The 14,195-nt window shown below is 36.9% G+C and overlaps 2 protein-coding genes and 1 long non-coding RNA gene across 4 annotated transcripts in view; 2 read left to right on the top strand and 1 right to left on the bottom strand.

Moving 5' to 3' along the window:
• Positions 1 to 6,408, top strand: part of LOC134668046 (uncharacterized) — a 101,686-nt gene extending 95,278 nt beyond the window's left edge. For both annotated transcript variants that reach the window (XM_063525503.1, XM_063525497.1), the window contains 2 exons: positions 3,876 to 3,988; positions 4,663 to 6,408. In XM_063525503.1, the coding sequence (XP_063381573.1) occupies positions 3,876 to 3,988; positions 4,663 to 4,887 (338 nt within the window). In that variant the 3' untranslated portion in view covers positions 4,888 to 6,408. The remainder of the gene's footprint in view (positions 1 to 3,875; positions 3,989 to 4,662) is intronic.
• Positions 1 to 14,195, bottom strand: part of LOC134668106 (uncharacterized) — a 518,821-nt gene that overhangs the window by 486,629 nt on the left and 17,997 nt on the right. The gene's annotated exons all lie outside the window — the stretch shown is intronic.
• Positions 6,609 to 14,195, top strand: part of LOC134668061 (annexin B9) — a 47,505-nt gene continuing 39,918 nt past the window's right edge. Inside the window, exon 1 of the mRNA XM_063525545.1 lies at positions 6,609 to 6,613. The gene's annotated coding sequence lies outside the window, so the exon portion shown is untranslated. The remainder of the gene's footprint in view (positions 6,614 to 14,195) is intronic.

Genomic DNA, 14,195 nt, shown 5'->3' with positions numbered 1-14,195 from the left:
CTTTTAGTTTTTTCTATAAATAAAACTTGGGTTTCGTGGATTTTTTATTTATTTCATTGCATGTTTGAGAAAAGCACTATACATACCTCAGCGCAGGCGCGGATCCAGCCCTCAAAAAAGGTTGTGGTCACAGCCACTCCAAAATCGGCCAAGTGCGAGTCGAGGGTACCTGATGATTCCCCGACCAATACATTCGCAGAGGGATTGCAAGCGATTTATTTCAGCCTATACACACTTAGCGCCACTTGCACCATCCCACAAACCCGGGGTTAACCCGTTAAACCGTTAACCCAGTGTCAAATTGTACTGGTAATCATGGTAACTCCAGGTTTAACCGGTTAACCCCGGGTTAGTGTGATGATGCAAGTGATGGCGCTTAGATAGATAACTATGCTTAAAAACTCCTTCGGCTGTAAATTAAAAGCTGGCAATAAGCTGGAAAAAATAGCCCCTGTTAGTAAATAATCTATATTTTTGCAAATAATTAGGGCTCTCTATTCAGCTGGGGTGCCTACCCTAATGATTCTCCGACCAATTTTTAGCAGATCATCTATTCGCGTTGTAACGTTTCGCCAAAAATGGTTTCGTAGAGTCAACTAAAATTAATACGATTTTTCATTTTCATTTTTAGGGTTCCGTACCCAAGGGTAAAACGGGACCCTATTACTAAGACTTCGCTGTCCGTCCGTCCGTCCGTCCGTCTGTCACCAGGCTGTATCTCACGAACCGTGATAGCTAGACAGTTGAAATTTTCACAGATGATGTATTTCTGTTGCCGCTATAACAACAAATACTAAAAACAGAATTAAATTAAGATTTAAATGGGGCTCCCATACAACAAACGTGATTTTTGACCAAAGTTAAGCAACGTCGGGAGGGGTCAGTACTTGGATGGGTGACCGTTTTCTTTTTGCTTTTTTTGTTTTTTTTTTTTGCTTTATGGTACGGAACCCTTCGTGCGCGAGTCAGACTCGCACTTGCCCGGTTTTTCATATTCAAATTATTCGTAGATGTAACTTTTGGTCGACTAACTTTTGGTAGACTCTTGATTCACATATATTTCAGTTCGCTTCTGTGTAAATTAGCAGACCAATCATTAGAAGAATTTCATTTGGTAGAGTAATCTTTTCATCAAGCAACCTTCAATCGAGTAACGTTTTATAACTTTTTTAAAGTTTTTTCTCAAAAATGGACGGCAAAGTCGACTTTGCCGTCTAAAAATTAGGTCGCGAATCGCGTAGTTTATGGTCAGTCAAAAATTAAAAAGTTAAAAACATTGCAGTCTCGATTTTGGGACTGCAATGTTGCATACAAATTCCATTATTTGTCGAGTTCCAAACTTTTTAAAAGTTGAAATGACCATATCAAATGAAGGCACAGGCCCATTAAACAGCCAAACAGATGATTAGTACCGCGACTATTTAACTGTCTCAAATAGTTTGGCGTATTTTTGGCAGAAAAATACACTTCTATTTTTTTATTAAAAAAATAAAAAGGCGGCAAGGGCTTTTTGTCTTTGAAAATATATACGTAAGAACGTTGCTTTGTAAAATATTTCTATGATATTTATATTTCTTGCACCATTTTTGAGAAAAGCACTACATATGACTCGGCTGGAAGGCTACTTGCTGGCTTCGGATTCAATTAAACGGACTCCCAAGGTCGTCCGTTTAAAACGAATCCTCAGCCTGCAAGTAGCTACTTCCGAGCCTCGACAATAATGTACTATTGTCTAGTGGAACTCGATCACACTACGTATAAGTATAAGTACTGTGGACGGTTTTACCTCCTGTAGACACTGCCGGTATTTAAAGAACTACTAACGATCGTGAACTTAAAAAAATGCATTTTCTTATATTCAAAATTTGATTCTCTACAAGTTTAGTTCATTTATGCCGTAAAGTTGAAAATAAACGAGATGATGAAAAGGTTTTGAATTTGTCGCTTTATTCAAATTTAATTTCCTAAACATCGATCCTAGAAGAAAAATTTTGAGGACCAAACTTGTAGAGAATCAAATTTCCTACAATTTTTGTCTGTAAAATCAAAAATGGCTGACTTATTCAAGAAAAACCGTTTTTCGAATATACGCAGGAGCCTGATTCAGTCTACTTTTTGAATTTACACTCCCAGTGACCCCCCCGAGGGGCCTACGAAAAAAAAATCCAAGAACTAATTATTCACGGGTCAAAATCTATAATGACTGAACTATAAATGTACGGAGATTATTTTGCTCTAAAAAAAATGTTAATAACTTGTAATTGTATATAATTAAAGTGTTATTTTATTAATAACGAAATTTTTATCCTCGTAATATAAATGTTTTTTTGTGAATTCGGTAAATGATACACGCGTGTAAATAATCACAAAATAAGCTTTAAGGTTTCATTGTTGTTTTCTACAGTGTTCGCATTTCACCAGATGTTTAATTGATAACTAAATAGCATGGTTATAAAAAAGGAGGCAGTAGTGTAGCTACCTATGGATGGACACCCTGAATAACGAAAAATCTAGCTTTATTCGTCTAAAGTTTTGCGTACTAAACGATGATTCCGAGGTCTTTGTAGACCCTGGAGACATTATCAAGTCCAAAATATTTACTGAAAAGTTGTACCAAGAATATTGTCGATAAATAGGTACGAACCCTGCCTAATATTATACAAAAATATCAATTTTAACATTTATTTTATATATCTGGTTCCTATTTAGCTAACGTGATAAAACTAGTCTGCAATAATAGACTATTTAATAATTGTTCAAAAGAAATAAATAAGTTTTTGACATTGTCAATAGTTTATGATTTATGAACAAAATAAGGCCAAAATCTGGAAAATGTCCACATGTAGAGCACTTGCCCCTACACTTAAGTAGTCGGAATTTTACCAAAAATGGCATGCGATTTTTTTGTAAGGTCTATGGAGCCCTGTCCATACCCATATAGACCTGCGCTCTAAAACTCCTATGATAGTCAATTAAAAGCTGGAATTGTTTTAAGAAATTGTACAAAAAATTCTGAATGTTTAAATTTAAGACTCCATAAGTTAACAATTTAAAAAATTGCTGTTTATTCTGTAAGTATCACTAATAATTTGAGTTGTCAGCTGATATTTATAAATACAGCAAGGAGTTCTATTTCACTAAGTACCTAGGCACTGTGTTTCGGCCAATGGTTAATTTACTCGGGCAATTTTGACGTACATCAAACGATAATTCTACGAAAAGAAATCTGCGTATCGATCACCTGACTACTCTGCGTACTTATACCTAATGAAATTCTGCCAAAGTGTCTGCGATCCAAAAATCGGCGTATTTCTAGTCGGGGAATCAATAGGGCACCCTATTAGGGTTGTGGGCATGCCCACCGTGCCCACAACGGTGGATCCGCGCCTGCCTCAGCGGGAAATGGGGTTGCCCGCGCTCAGTCTATATGTCTTCGGCCGGCAACCCCTTTTGTCCCGGCCTCTGTAGTAATGTACTATTACTTCGCATATCCTACAAGGTATGAAATAATCAGGATTTATTTTTAAAGGGGTAGTAAAAAAATCTACCAGATCTCGTGGCCTTACCCGGACTCCGAGGCAGAAGACATTAAGTAGATAGTTGACGACCGAACTATGATTAACGTAAAGTGAGAGAGAAATTCCGTAATATGTATACTATTGTATACCCTCACTCAGCTATATAGTATTAAAATGAAGAGCCCATAATAGGCACCTCATAAATTATTATTTTATATCTGCCTAATCATTCTGCTTAAACCCCGAAGCGATGTTGTACCTAAATAAATGAATTTAAATTTACGAATTCATATCTCTTACTTAAAGCTGAACTCCAGCTCGTGAATTTTAGTGAGCATTTAAATTGCACATTTGCAGGTACTGGCGAGATAACGAAGGCGGCGCTCGCAGCGTTCTACCGCTCGGTGATCGGGCTCAGCGCACAGCGCGTCGATGAAATCATCGACACTGCCTATGACCGCATGACTAGTGTAAGTGTTTCATTTTTAAGTTGTTTATTGATATTCAGAATAAAGTCAGTGCAATTTACAGTCGACAACTCGATTAGTAATAAGGCGAAAATATTTAACACACAACACCATACACACATCAAACACAACACAACACATCTTTGAGGTCGACTATACTTACGTAGATATTACTGTAAAGTTTTACGTTTAGCTACTTCAGCATTTTATCGGTCAATCGTCGAGCTTACCGCATTGACAAAATTGCCCTACTTATACACTATCGATGCGCCCACTTATTTACTTATTTATGACGAATACACCACTCACAATCAATATTTAATCCATTGTTAATGTAAATGAACTAGGTATTGCTGCTGTTATTATAGTCCCATCGATCAACGATAGCAGATTGAGTATGATATGATTATATGATACACTGAGTATGTTTTTTAACCAAAGCCTACTTTGTAATTTTACTACATTTTAAACAGACGTCCAAAAAAGTAATGAATGGTTGTAAATATGTCTCTTGCACGTAATACAATCCAAAAACATGTACGTATGTGTGTATACAATATTTATACACAACTTTATGTCAAAAAAAAACCATAACTCGGTATTCATTGTTCTTGCGTGTGGACCTTTACCCGCATTTAAAAGCGTCATCTAAATTCATCAGCCTGTTATCTTTTCAGAACAGTTACCTAATCCTGGACTACGGCACGTACGTGCACTGCTTCACTAACTGGCTGATGGGGAAGAACCCCAACGGCCCTGGACAGTGGGTTCTAGTGCCCTCTAAAGACACCCTCCCTGAGCCCCCCTTCCCCGTGGACTACAGCGCGCTCAACACCGAACCAGCCAAGTTGGAGCCGTATGCTCCGGATAAGAAGACTAATAGACACTCTGTTATAGTATAAGTGACAAGATTCGGTTACGGAAGAAAGATCAACTTCCCTTGTTTTATACAAATGTAATGTAAGAAGTGAAGGTCAGTCCATAGATCTTAAGGAAGTAGGGAATCGGAAATCAACCTACTCATATCCAACTTCTTTTCCACTACCCTGATTTCATTAACGCCGTACTCTGTTACGTGTCACCGGGCGACGTCTACGGTAATCATGATAATAATATTATATGGAAATCATAATTGTAACTAATGTGACTTACAGTTATATACAGAGCCCGCACACTAAAATTTGTCATAATTTACTCCTGCGATTCTCACCCAAACCACGTAAACATGTTTCATCACACTTGCTCACAAGTTAAGGGTAATTCTTCACAATTATCTGTATAATAACAGCTGTTATTACTCCCAAAAGGGATAGTTTTTTTTTTATTATGTAACTAAGTTATGCCAAGCAGATTGCACCCTAGTCAAGCAAAAAGAACGAGCAATCTTACTTACAATCAAAAATCGAAGCGTAGCGGTGTCGGGGCTCTGAATGACACTACATAGTTAACAAATTTAGCCATATCCTCTTTATTGCAAAATATACTAGAGTAAGACCAAGAAAAGTCTGCAGTGGATTTGATAGCCCATGCAGTGCAAGTATTATTTTAAACGGCAAACTTCTATGAAATTATGACGTATAAATCTGGTACTGCGAGGGCTATCAAAATCGCTGCAGACTTTTCGTGACTTCACTCTACATATTATTTATCTACCTACTTAGGCACTTATTGCGAAATGTACTTAGTATTATTGCATTCAGGCATCCTGATCCTCTCCGGTGCGCTTTACATTCGACCTCAATGTAAATAAATGTAGCTATCAGGGTTGTAATGAGTACGCAAAATAGAAAAGTATTCACCACTGGCGACATTGGTGAAAACGTATAAAATTTATTCAAATAATAACCGTACGAACTTATTCTAGTCTTTTAACATAATATAAAATTGAGTACGTACGTAGCAATAAGGATATAGGTACATATTAGATAATATAATATGAATAAACTATCTCTATGTAAGTGACTAGAACCGGTTGGGAACTATGTTAAAAGCCCCGTAGAATAATTGACCTACACTGTCGTACATATCTAACATATTAACGAAACTGCGCTAACGCAGAGCGGTCCTGCGCATATGCCACGTATTTGTTAGATCTAGTCGCACCTTAGGTTTGAAAAGATAATTCCCGTACAGCCCATGATGGGCCTTTAGCTTAGCCCCCAACCTCAGGTGTGTTTTCTCTTCTATTTGCAAACGCTTTATATAAATTGTATATGGGTGCAACTCGACCAAGTCTATTATCTCTATAATGTATTAGAAAATATATAATAAGTCGATGTAAATAGTAGGAATAATGCACAACACGAAAAGCAAAAACTGCCTTAAATAAGCGTATTCACATCTCACGATATAGCCTTATTTTGTACCTTAGTATTAAATGGAGACTAATATACTGTTAGAATAAAATATCACTTTGAACCGGATTACTTTGACTTTATTTAACCCATTCCTTATCCGTAAATACCTCCTGAATGAATTAGTCATTAATGTTGGTAGGTAAGTCGTTCACACATAATTTTGTGATAAGATTTTGGTTATAACTTTAAAGATTGAAGTCAGGGGTGGTATTTAATTTTTTTTTTACTTTTTCCACTTTGCGATATTCCCTTGCGAATTGTGAAAAACAAACTTAAACATGCCTACCTACCTAAACATACCTACAGATAATGTGTGCTATGTAATTAAGTATTAGGTACTTCATGACAAAATACAACGATTGATGATTATAAAACGTTTGCTAATTGTTCTCTAACTCTCTTTGACAGCATTAGGTACCCAATAACATTCAGCTCGCCCCACTGCATCTCTATAAGTTGATTCGCGTTTTACTATATTTAAAAAGCTTGATGATTGATGGTGGGTTACAAAGATGCTAAAGACGAAACATGGCCGCAGTGCTTCTTGCCAGGCAGTTGCGAATTCCACCCAAATCATCAATCATCCAACGCCCGCGTGACAAATTGTGCGTATTTTTGAACGATGTTTTTATATTCATTCTTACAGCCTTGTCCAAAAATGATAAAAGGAAAATTCGAACTCGGGGCTATAAGAAATCTCTTTGTGTTACGCTTTGAATCAATATTGAATACAAATCACATAAACACGGCATTAATATTTATTTATGTACCTACCTTCCTATTGGTATCATCTGGGGACATATCCAAGATAACAATCGTTTGCGCCTCGACATTCTCGACAATGAAACTCCATCTGTCTCTCCTTCGCACTAATATGGAAGAGAATAGAGAGACAGTGTTTGGTTCTCATAACGCAAACGATTGTCAACTTTGCTAGACCTCCTGTTCAGTTTGTAAACTGTTCCTGAGTCAAACAATGAATTATACTTTGTTTTAGGATTGGTTACTTAAGTTTTGAATCAGGTTTTGGAGCCTGTGTCATTGATATAAATATTTAGATCAGTTTCTAATAATAATAGTTGTGTTAATTGGGCACTTCCAGTTATATGTACCTACCAATTAAATAAGTACCTATATTTAACCCATTCCTTATCAGTTTGTTTATTCTAAAACTTTCAGTGTGCCCCTCGTATAACTGAACCTTTTCGGCCATGTACCTATTTAGCATTAACATATTTAACAATCTATTTGTCAGGTTACATATAAAACAAATGCCCCACCGAACTCGGTCTTTGCTAAGTGGTACTGCGTAAGAAGAAAAGCCAAACACGGTACAAAACATCCAAATGATGTAGGGTACATCGCCAATTACTAGCCACCCCCCAATTACTGGCCACTTAATTTGATTTCTATTTATAGGTGAACAAAGTTCATTTTAGTATATAAGGTACGAAAATCCAATTATTAGCCACTTTTCAATTACTGGCCACCTATTCCAAAAATGAATTCTATTTACAGATAAATAAAACTCATTTTCAGTATAAGGAAAATGGCCAGTAACTGAAATTTATCCACAACCCACTCGTTCAATAACTGGCCGCCTCTTACAAAAATGAGTTCTATTCACCTATACACAGAATTCATTTTAGTATAGGTGGCCAGTAATTGGGGGGTGGCTAGTAATTGGCGATGTACCCTATTAGACGTACTGTATAGTAATCTACCTACCTTATTACACGGCTAATACTATTCCTATCGCTTACTAGACTGGCACATTGCTTTAGGCTAACCAAAATAGCTGAATGTAAGTACCTATGTTGTATAATGTTGAGATTTGTGACTACATAGGTTAGGTATAGGTATATATTTTACATTAACGACTAATTGATATACCAAATTCGGCTATGCTATAGTATACATCATGTCGAGTTACCTAAAGGTCAAACCAGGCGATAAATTCGAACTAGACCAATCCGGGCATAACGCCCGCACTTGTACAGTCAACTGTAAAAATATGGGTATACTTATAGTTGCAATAGTTGCATGCAACAACGGCATACGATTTATCTTTGGCCTGCGTAAATACGATCGTGTTTCCTATTACCGTCGCCAGCTCAATTGGCTCTCCATCCGTCGCCGTAGATCGCTTCGAATACTTTGTACTCTATTTTCAATCTTGTTTGAGCCTTCTGCTCCTGGATACCTAAAGAATAAGTTCCTGTTTGATACTCCTCGTCCCGGCTGTGAGCTGCGTACATCTCGTGTTCTCAAACTCTCAATTCCTGCTCACCGCACTGGGTTCACGACTAACTCCTTTGCTGTCCAGGCGAGTCGTCTCTGGAATTCACTCCCTCTCAATATTAGACAAGCCCCGAGCAAGTTAGCTTTCAAGCGGTTGCTACATAAGTATCTGCTGAAACAAGAGTTCGAGTAGTGTCCATCATTATATATTATATATTATGAGTATGTATGAAATATGTAGTAGTATATTAATTATATATATTCTAGTATATTTATTTGTGTATTCTATATGTAGTTTATCAGAATTATTAGTTGTTCGTTGCTCAGTTGTTTTCCAATGTTCTAATAAATGCCTCTGTTCTCCTTGCACCATTTTTACATGTCTCTGTTTGGCCCGATGGTTGACTGGTAGAGAATGCCATTAGGCATTAAGTTCGCCATTTGTACATTATTTTTATGTTTTGTGCAATAAAGTTTAAATAAATAAAATAAATAAATAAATAGTTCTTAATTCGCTGACATACCTAAGAGCTATGGGGTTATTTTTGAGATGATTTGTTCACCCATATTTTTTTCAGTTGACTTTACCTATCTACCAGTATATTGGGGCGAGCGCGAAGCACATATGTCAGTAACAGATTACAAGTTACTTACCTACTGTAAAAATAAATCTTACACTTTTATTGCTGATTGTACTTCTTCCCATTTGCATGTCTATCAAGAACTTCTCGAGACCTTTCTAATGAACCCAAACTCGATGTGTTTGTGTTTTTCCATCGAAGAGTTCCGTTTGCTACCTTCTGACTGCATCGTCAGATCAGCTCCATGTCAGCATATTATTACATTGTCATCGGAATTACGGTAGTACTCCAAATTTCAACTGAATCAGACATCGAAAAGTGGTTAAAATAAGTTTGAATTGAAGCACACGTATTAAGTATTTAAGATATTTTAGAGTCATAAATAAATGTGTAAAAATGGGGTTCGCTTTAGCGTTTAACGTTTACGATAGTACGTTACCGTCCAAGATAAATTAAAAGCGACTGCATACAATCACATTATATTTATCGTGACGGTAAAATATGCCATTGACATGGACTTCCATGGCACAATACAAAAATGCGCAAAGAAATGAACTGCTCGCGTCTACTAGCAGGTAACCGATTGAAATATCAAGCCAGGGCCGCATTCAATTGTTCCGCTGGTGTCCTGATATTGTTTCCCGTGCCCGCAGTAATAGGATCATTAAACGAAAGCGGGCGGACATTTTTGTGCGGGAATATGGCGCCATGATAAATGGGCCACAATATCTACCAATGTTTTCAGGAAGCACTTTTGCTTCGAGTCGACCTTTTTCTCCATTACGGTTGGGATATAAGTATCTATAGAACGATTTCTGATGGAATCACAGATCACGGACCTACTAGATCATAAATGGTAGGTACACTATGATTGGTCGGATATTAATTTGTTCTTCACCATAATCCATACTAAGTTTACGGTGCGGAATAAAAAACGTGAGATTCTGACAAGGACAAACAATAATAGCGCTTTCGCTGCTACTCCTACTGAAAGATACATAAGACTATCCCGTTCGGTCATTTCCCCCCACACCTCATGCCTGATCCAGTTATACTAGATTCGTTTACTAGATGCATCACTCCCGTACTCCCGTAGTACAGCTACTTACGACGAAATCTGGCAAATGAGTAATGCAACAACACTACGCAAATCTAAGCCACATAATGGAATGCCGGGGTTTTATGTTCAGATACCTACATACTGGATGCCTGGGACAGTTGCATAATATACTGTAGACGCAAGAGGGACATACGAGGCACATAGCATTAACTTCGATTTGCGATATAGGTACAAATGTGCATTTTGTAGCAATTTTTTTTTAGTTTTAACGTAAGGCCCAATTCAAAGTACATCATCATCATCATCTCAGCCTATATACGTCCCACTGCTGGGGCACAGGCCTCCTCTCGAGCGCGAGAGGGCTTGGGCTATAGTCCCCACGCTAGCCCAATGCGGATTGGGGACTTCACATACACCTTACGCCTTAATTCAAAGTACGCTTTGTTTCAATCTAATTCGAACCTTTCGAAAACTACATAAGGTAGCATTTCTTTTGTTTCATTGTTTTCTAAAACAAACGAAAGGCACCCTAATCTACTATAAAACAAAGTTCAAATTAAAAATAGGGAAACTTAGTATGTTGGGCTTTAAGAGGTAAGGCGCATTGGGGCGACTTCAAAAGTGAAGTAATTAAAAACGCGCATGTTACTTACTCCTCTAGAGTTGCAGGAATCGATTAGGCTATGGTGACTGCTTACCATCAGGCGGGCCGTATGCTTGTTTACCACCGACGTAATAGATACAGTTAGTAGCACAAGTGAACCAATGTCAATGACTCTCATATATTTATCGTGTAAAAATTAAAGGGATAAACAGTCTCGCTTGAATACTTTTATTATAAGAAACTGTACACTATTAACTTACATTTAAGTGTAATCATTAAGTTTGAAATCACTGTAATAAACTTTTATACTCAAATTAACATTGAATCAGTTTTGCTCCTCCTAGTAAGATAAACATTGAATCAGTATTGCACCATATATTTATGAGAAATTTTACACTATTAATATTTTGTCCATAGTCCTTTGGCCTTTTTTACTGCAGCCAAACGCTTACCCATGCCCTTTACTACTTTTTCACAGTACGCAGGCGACAGTAACTCCCATTGTTCTTGAACTCGAGCCCACAATATGTGTAATGACGATGGCGGTGAGTCGTAGTTATTCACTAACGCTTTTTTTAACATAGACCATAGGTTTTCGATGGGGTTTAAATCGGGACTTTGAGCTGGCCATTCTAACACATGAAAACCCTGTTCAGACAACCATTTTTTAACAACTTTTGCAGTGTGTTTAGGGTCATTATCGTGTTGAAACCATATTTCGTTGACTGGGAACGGCATATTCTCCAGCGTTTCCCCTAACTGCCTCTTTAATATGTCAAGATAGATCTCTTTGTTCATTATCCCATCAATTTTACGAATAGAACCAGGTCCAAAACAAGTCATACAGCCCCACATTTTGATGTTACCACCTCCATGTTTAACAGTTTGTATGAAATCTCGCACATTCATCCCTTCTCCTTCTCTTTTCCAATTCCATTGACGGCCGTCCGTTGAGTATCTGTTAATTTTAGTTTCATCTGAGAAAATTACCTTCGCCCAGTCTTCCTCTGTCCACGTTTCGTACTTCTTCACGAATGCTTGTCGAGCTTTTACATTTTTCTTACTAATAAGCGGTTTCTTTTTCTTCTCCACTGCTCGGAATTTTGCACCCTGAAGACTTCTTATCACTGTCCATTTACTTACGACCTTTCCTGTTTGTTTTCGTAAGAGTGAGGCGGCATGCGATGTGGATTTTGCTTCGCCAGTGACCATATAATGTACAATTCTACGCGTGTCTTGCGGGCTTAACTTTTTTGTTCGCCCCCCACTGTTCTTTTTCAAAGGTTTTGTACATTTTTGTCTTATTCTCTGCACAGCCGACTGGCTTACGGTTAATTTCTTGGCTATTTTCCTAGTCGACAGCCCTTCCTCCAACATTTTTTTAATCAAATCATTGATAGGCTTGGTAAACGGTTTCATGGCTAACGTTTTATTTTCAATTATGACACATCATTAAAATAAATGCACATCGGATATAAGTTTAGTTTTAAGTCCGATTAATCAAACGGCCTGCTATCGAAAGAGGTCGGAGCAAAATTGATTCAATACTAATATGACCTTATAGAGAAAATGCATTGCTTCAATCTGTAATTATGTAATGGCAGACCATCTCTATATAGTACACTAACAGAAAATAGTGAAATATAAAATTAATTAGTTATCGTTTTTATGTAAAGTAAAGGTACATGTCAAAGTAGTGAACATTGGTTCACTTGTGCAACTAACTGTATATTGTACCTATATAAAACATATTTTTCTAATATTTCAATATCATGAATTAATAGTGTCTTCTATTACCTTCTACTTATATCGTCCGGTTATTGAAGCAGTAAGTAAAAATCCAGATGTTTTGACAGTTTTTATATTTCACAAATATAGGTACAACACAAAAAGTTCACATGAAGGAAGAAGAAAGCCTGTTAGAATAGTACACAGCGAAAGCAGTTTTTAAGCAAGCACAAATAACACAAGCGCGAAAGCAAAATACAAATTAACCTTTTGGCCGCCGGACCTAGTCCGCAAAGATGCTCACTCACACGCCAGAGCAAATTTTAAGTAAACAACTAATAAAAAGTTTAGGGATTGCAAATAGTGATATCGATATTTACAATTTATGGTAAAAATCTTTTTAATTTAGCTTTGTTCTTATCCTGTTTTAATTTCATTGCAAATTGCCAAAATTAAACATATGTTTTACACCCGAAAATGTTTAAAATATAGGGATTTAATATAAATAACAACCACTAAACAATGTCGATTCAAGACGTGATATCGCCGCACTAGGCTGTACGATAAGTCTTTTATACAAGACAACGGCGCGCATGGACTGCCCGCAGTGCAGACCGACAAGGACCGTTTTCGCGCGGATTAAGTAATAATAGTCTCTAGGTCAACAGCGTAAGCGCTTGTCGGTACGTAAACTTTATTGGCGTAACGTTAAAGCTGCGCATCATGTGTCGATAAAGTCAATATACCGGAACTGTTTTAGTGAAAATTACACGTGGGTTGAATTTTTAATGAGTGAAGATATTATTCCGGAATTCGAATCTATCATTATAATTTCAGTTTGGTTTACATTAATCTATAAACTCTTACCAAAAAAACGTTCAACGACTTGTTATAAAAATACACATTAATTTCAATGTTATAATAAAAAACTTAAGTCTGATAAACAGGTATGTCCATCTGTACCACTCTTGTGCGAAGCGGTCGCTGCGGTGTATCCCTTCCCACTAAGCTATAAAATAACATCCTTTATTTTTTTTATTTATCCTTCTGCAATTAAATAGTCCACAATCTACAAGGGCAAATTTACTTGTCTGACTGACTCTACTTTATACAGCTAAAGAAGCTGCCTGAACTTTACATATAGTTATGCCTATCTGACTCTCGTTCTACGTATTCTAGTAAGTAGTTACCTACTATTCGTTAAAAAAAATTGGCGATTAACAAGTGTTAAAATACTTAAATAAAAACATATTTCTGACTTTATATTTAATTTAAAAATTCCCATATCGAGTTAACATTCCCATCCCTAGCTGTCTTTTATACAAGACAACGGCGACGAGGAACATGAAAACCATTGAAAATTGGAGCGATTTTTTTAAAAGCCTTATTATAAAAGAATGGATTTATATAGCTGCTTAAAAAGCAAATAAATGAAAAAACAAAGACCTAAAATATGAACAAGAGTGTAAATGAAATTGCAATTGTTATTATTTTCACATTAACTCGGTGGTTGAATTTGTGTCTTGTATACAAGACGACGGCGCCAGCGTATCGTTCTATCGTTGTCTTGTATACCGGACAACGGCGGTCAAAGGGTTAATATCAAGCGACAGCAAGTCATAGAACAAAGGCCAAATCA

Source organism: Cydia fagiglandana, chromosome 1, assembly GCF_963556715.1.
Source record: "Cydia fagiglandana chromosome 1, ilCydFagi1.1, whole genome shotgun sequence".
In the NCBI taxonomy this organism is placed as follows: domain Eukaryota; kingdom Metazoa; phylum Arthropoda; class Insecta; order Lepidoptera; family Tortricidae; genus Cydia; species Cydia fagiglandana.
The sequence above is the reverse complement of the archived record's forward strand: the minus strand, read 5'-3'. Positions and strand labels throughout refer to the sequence as shown.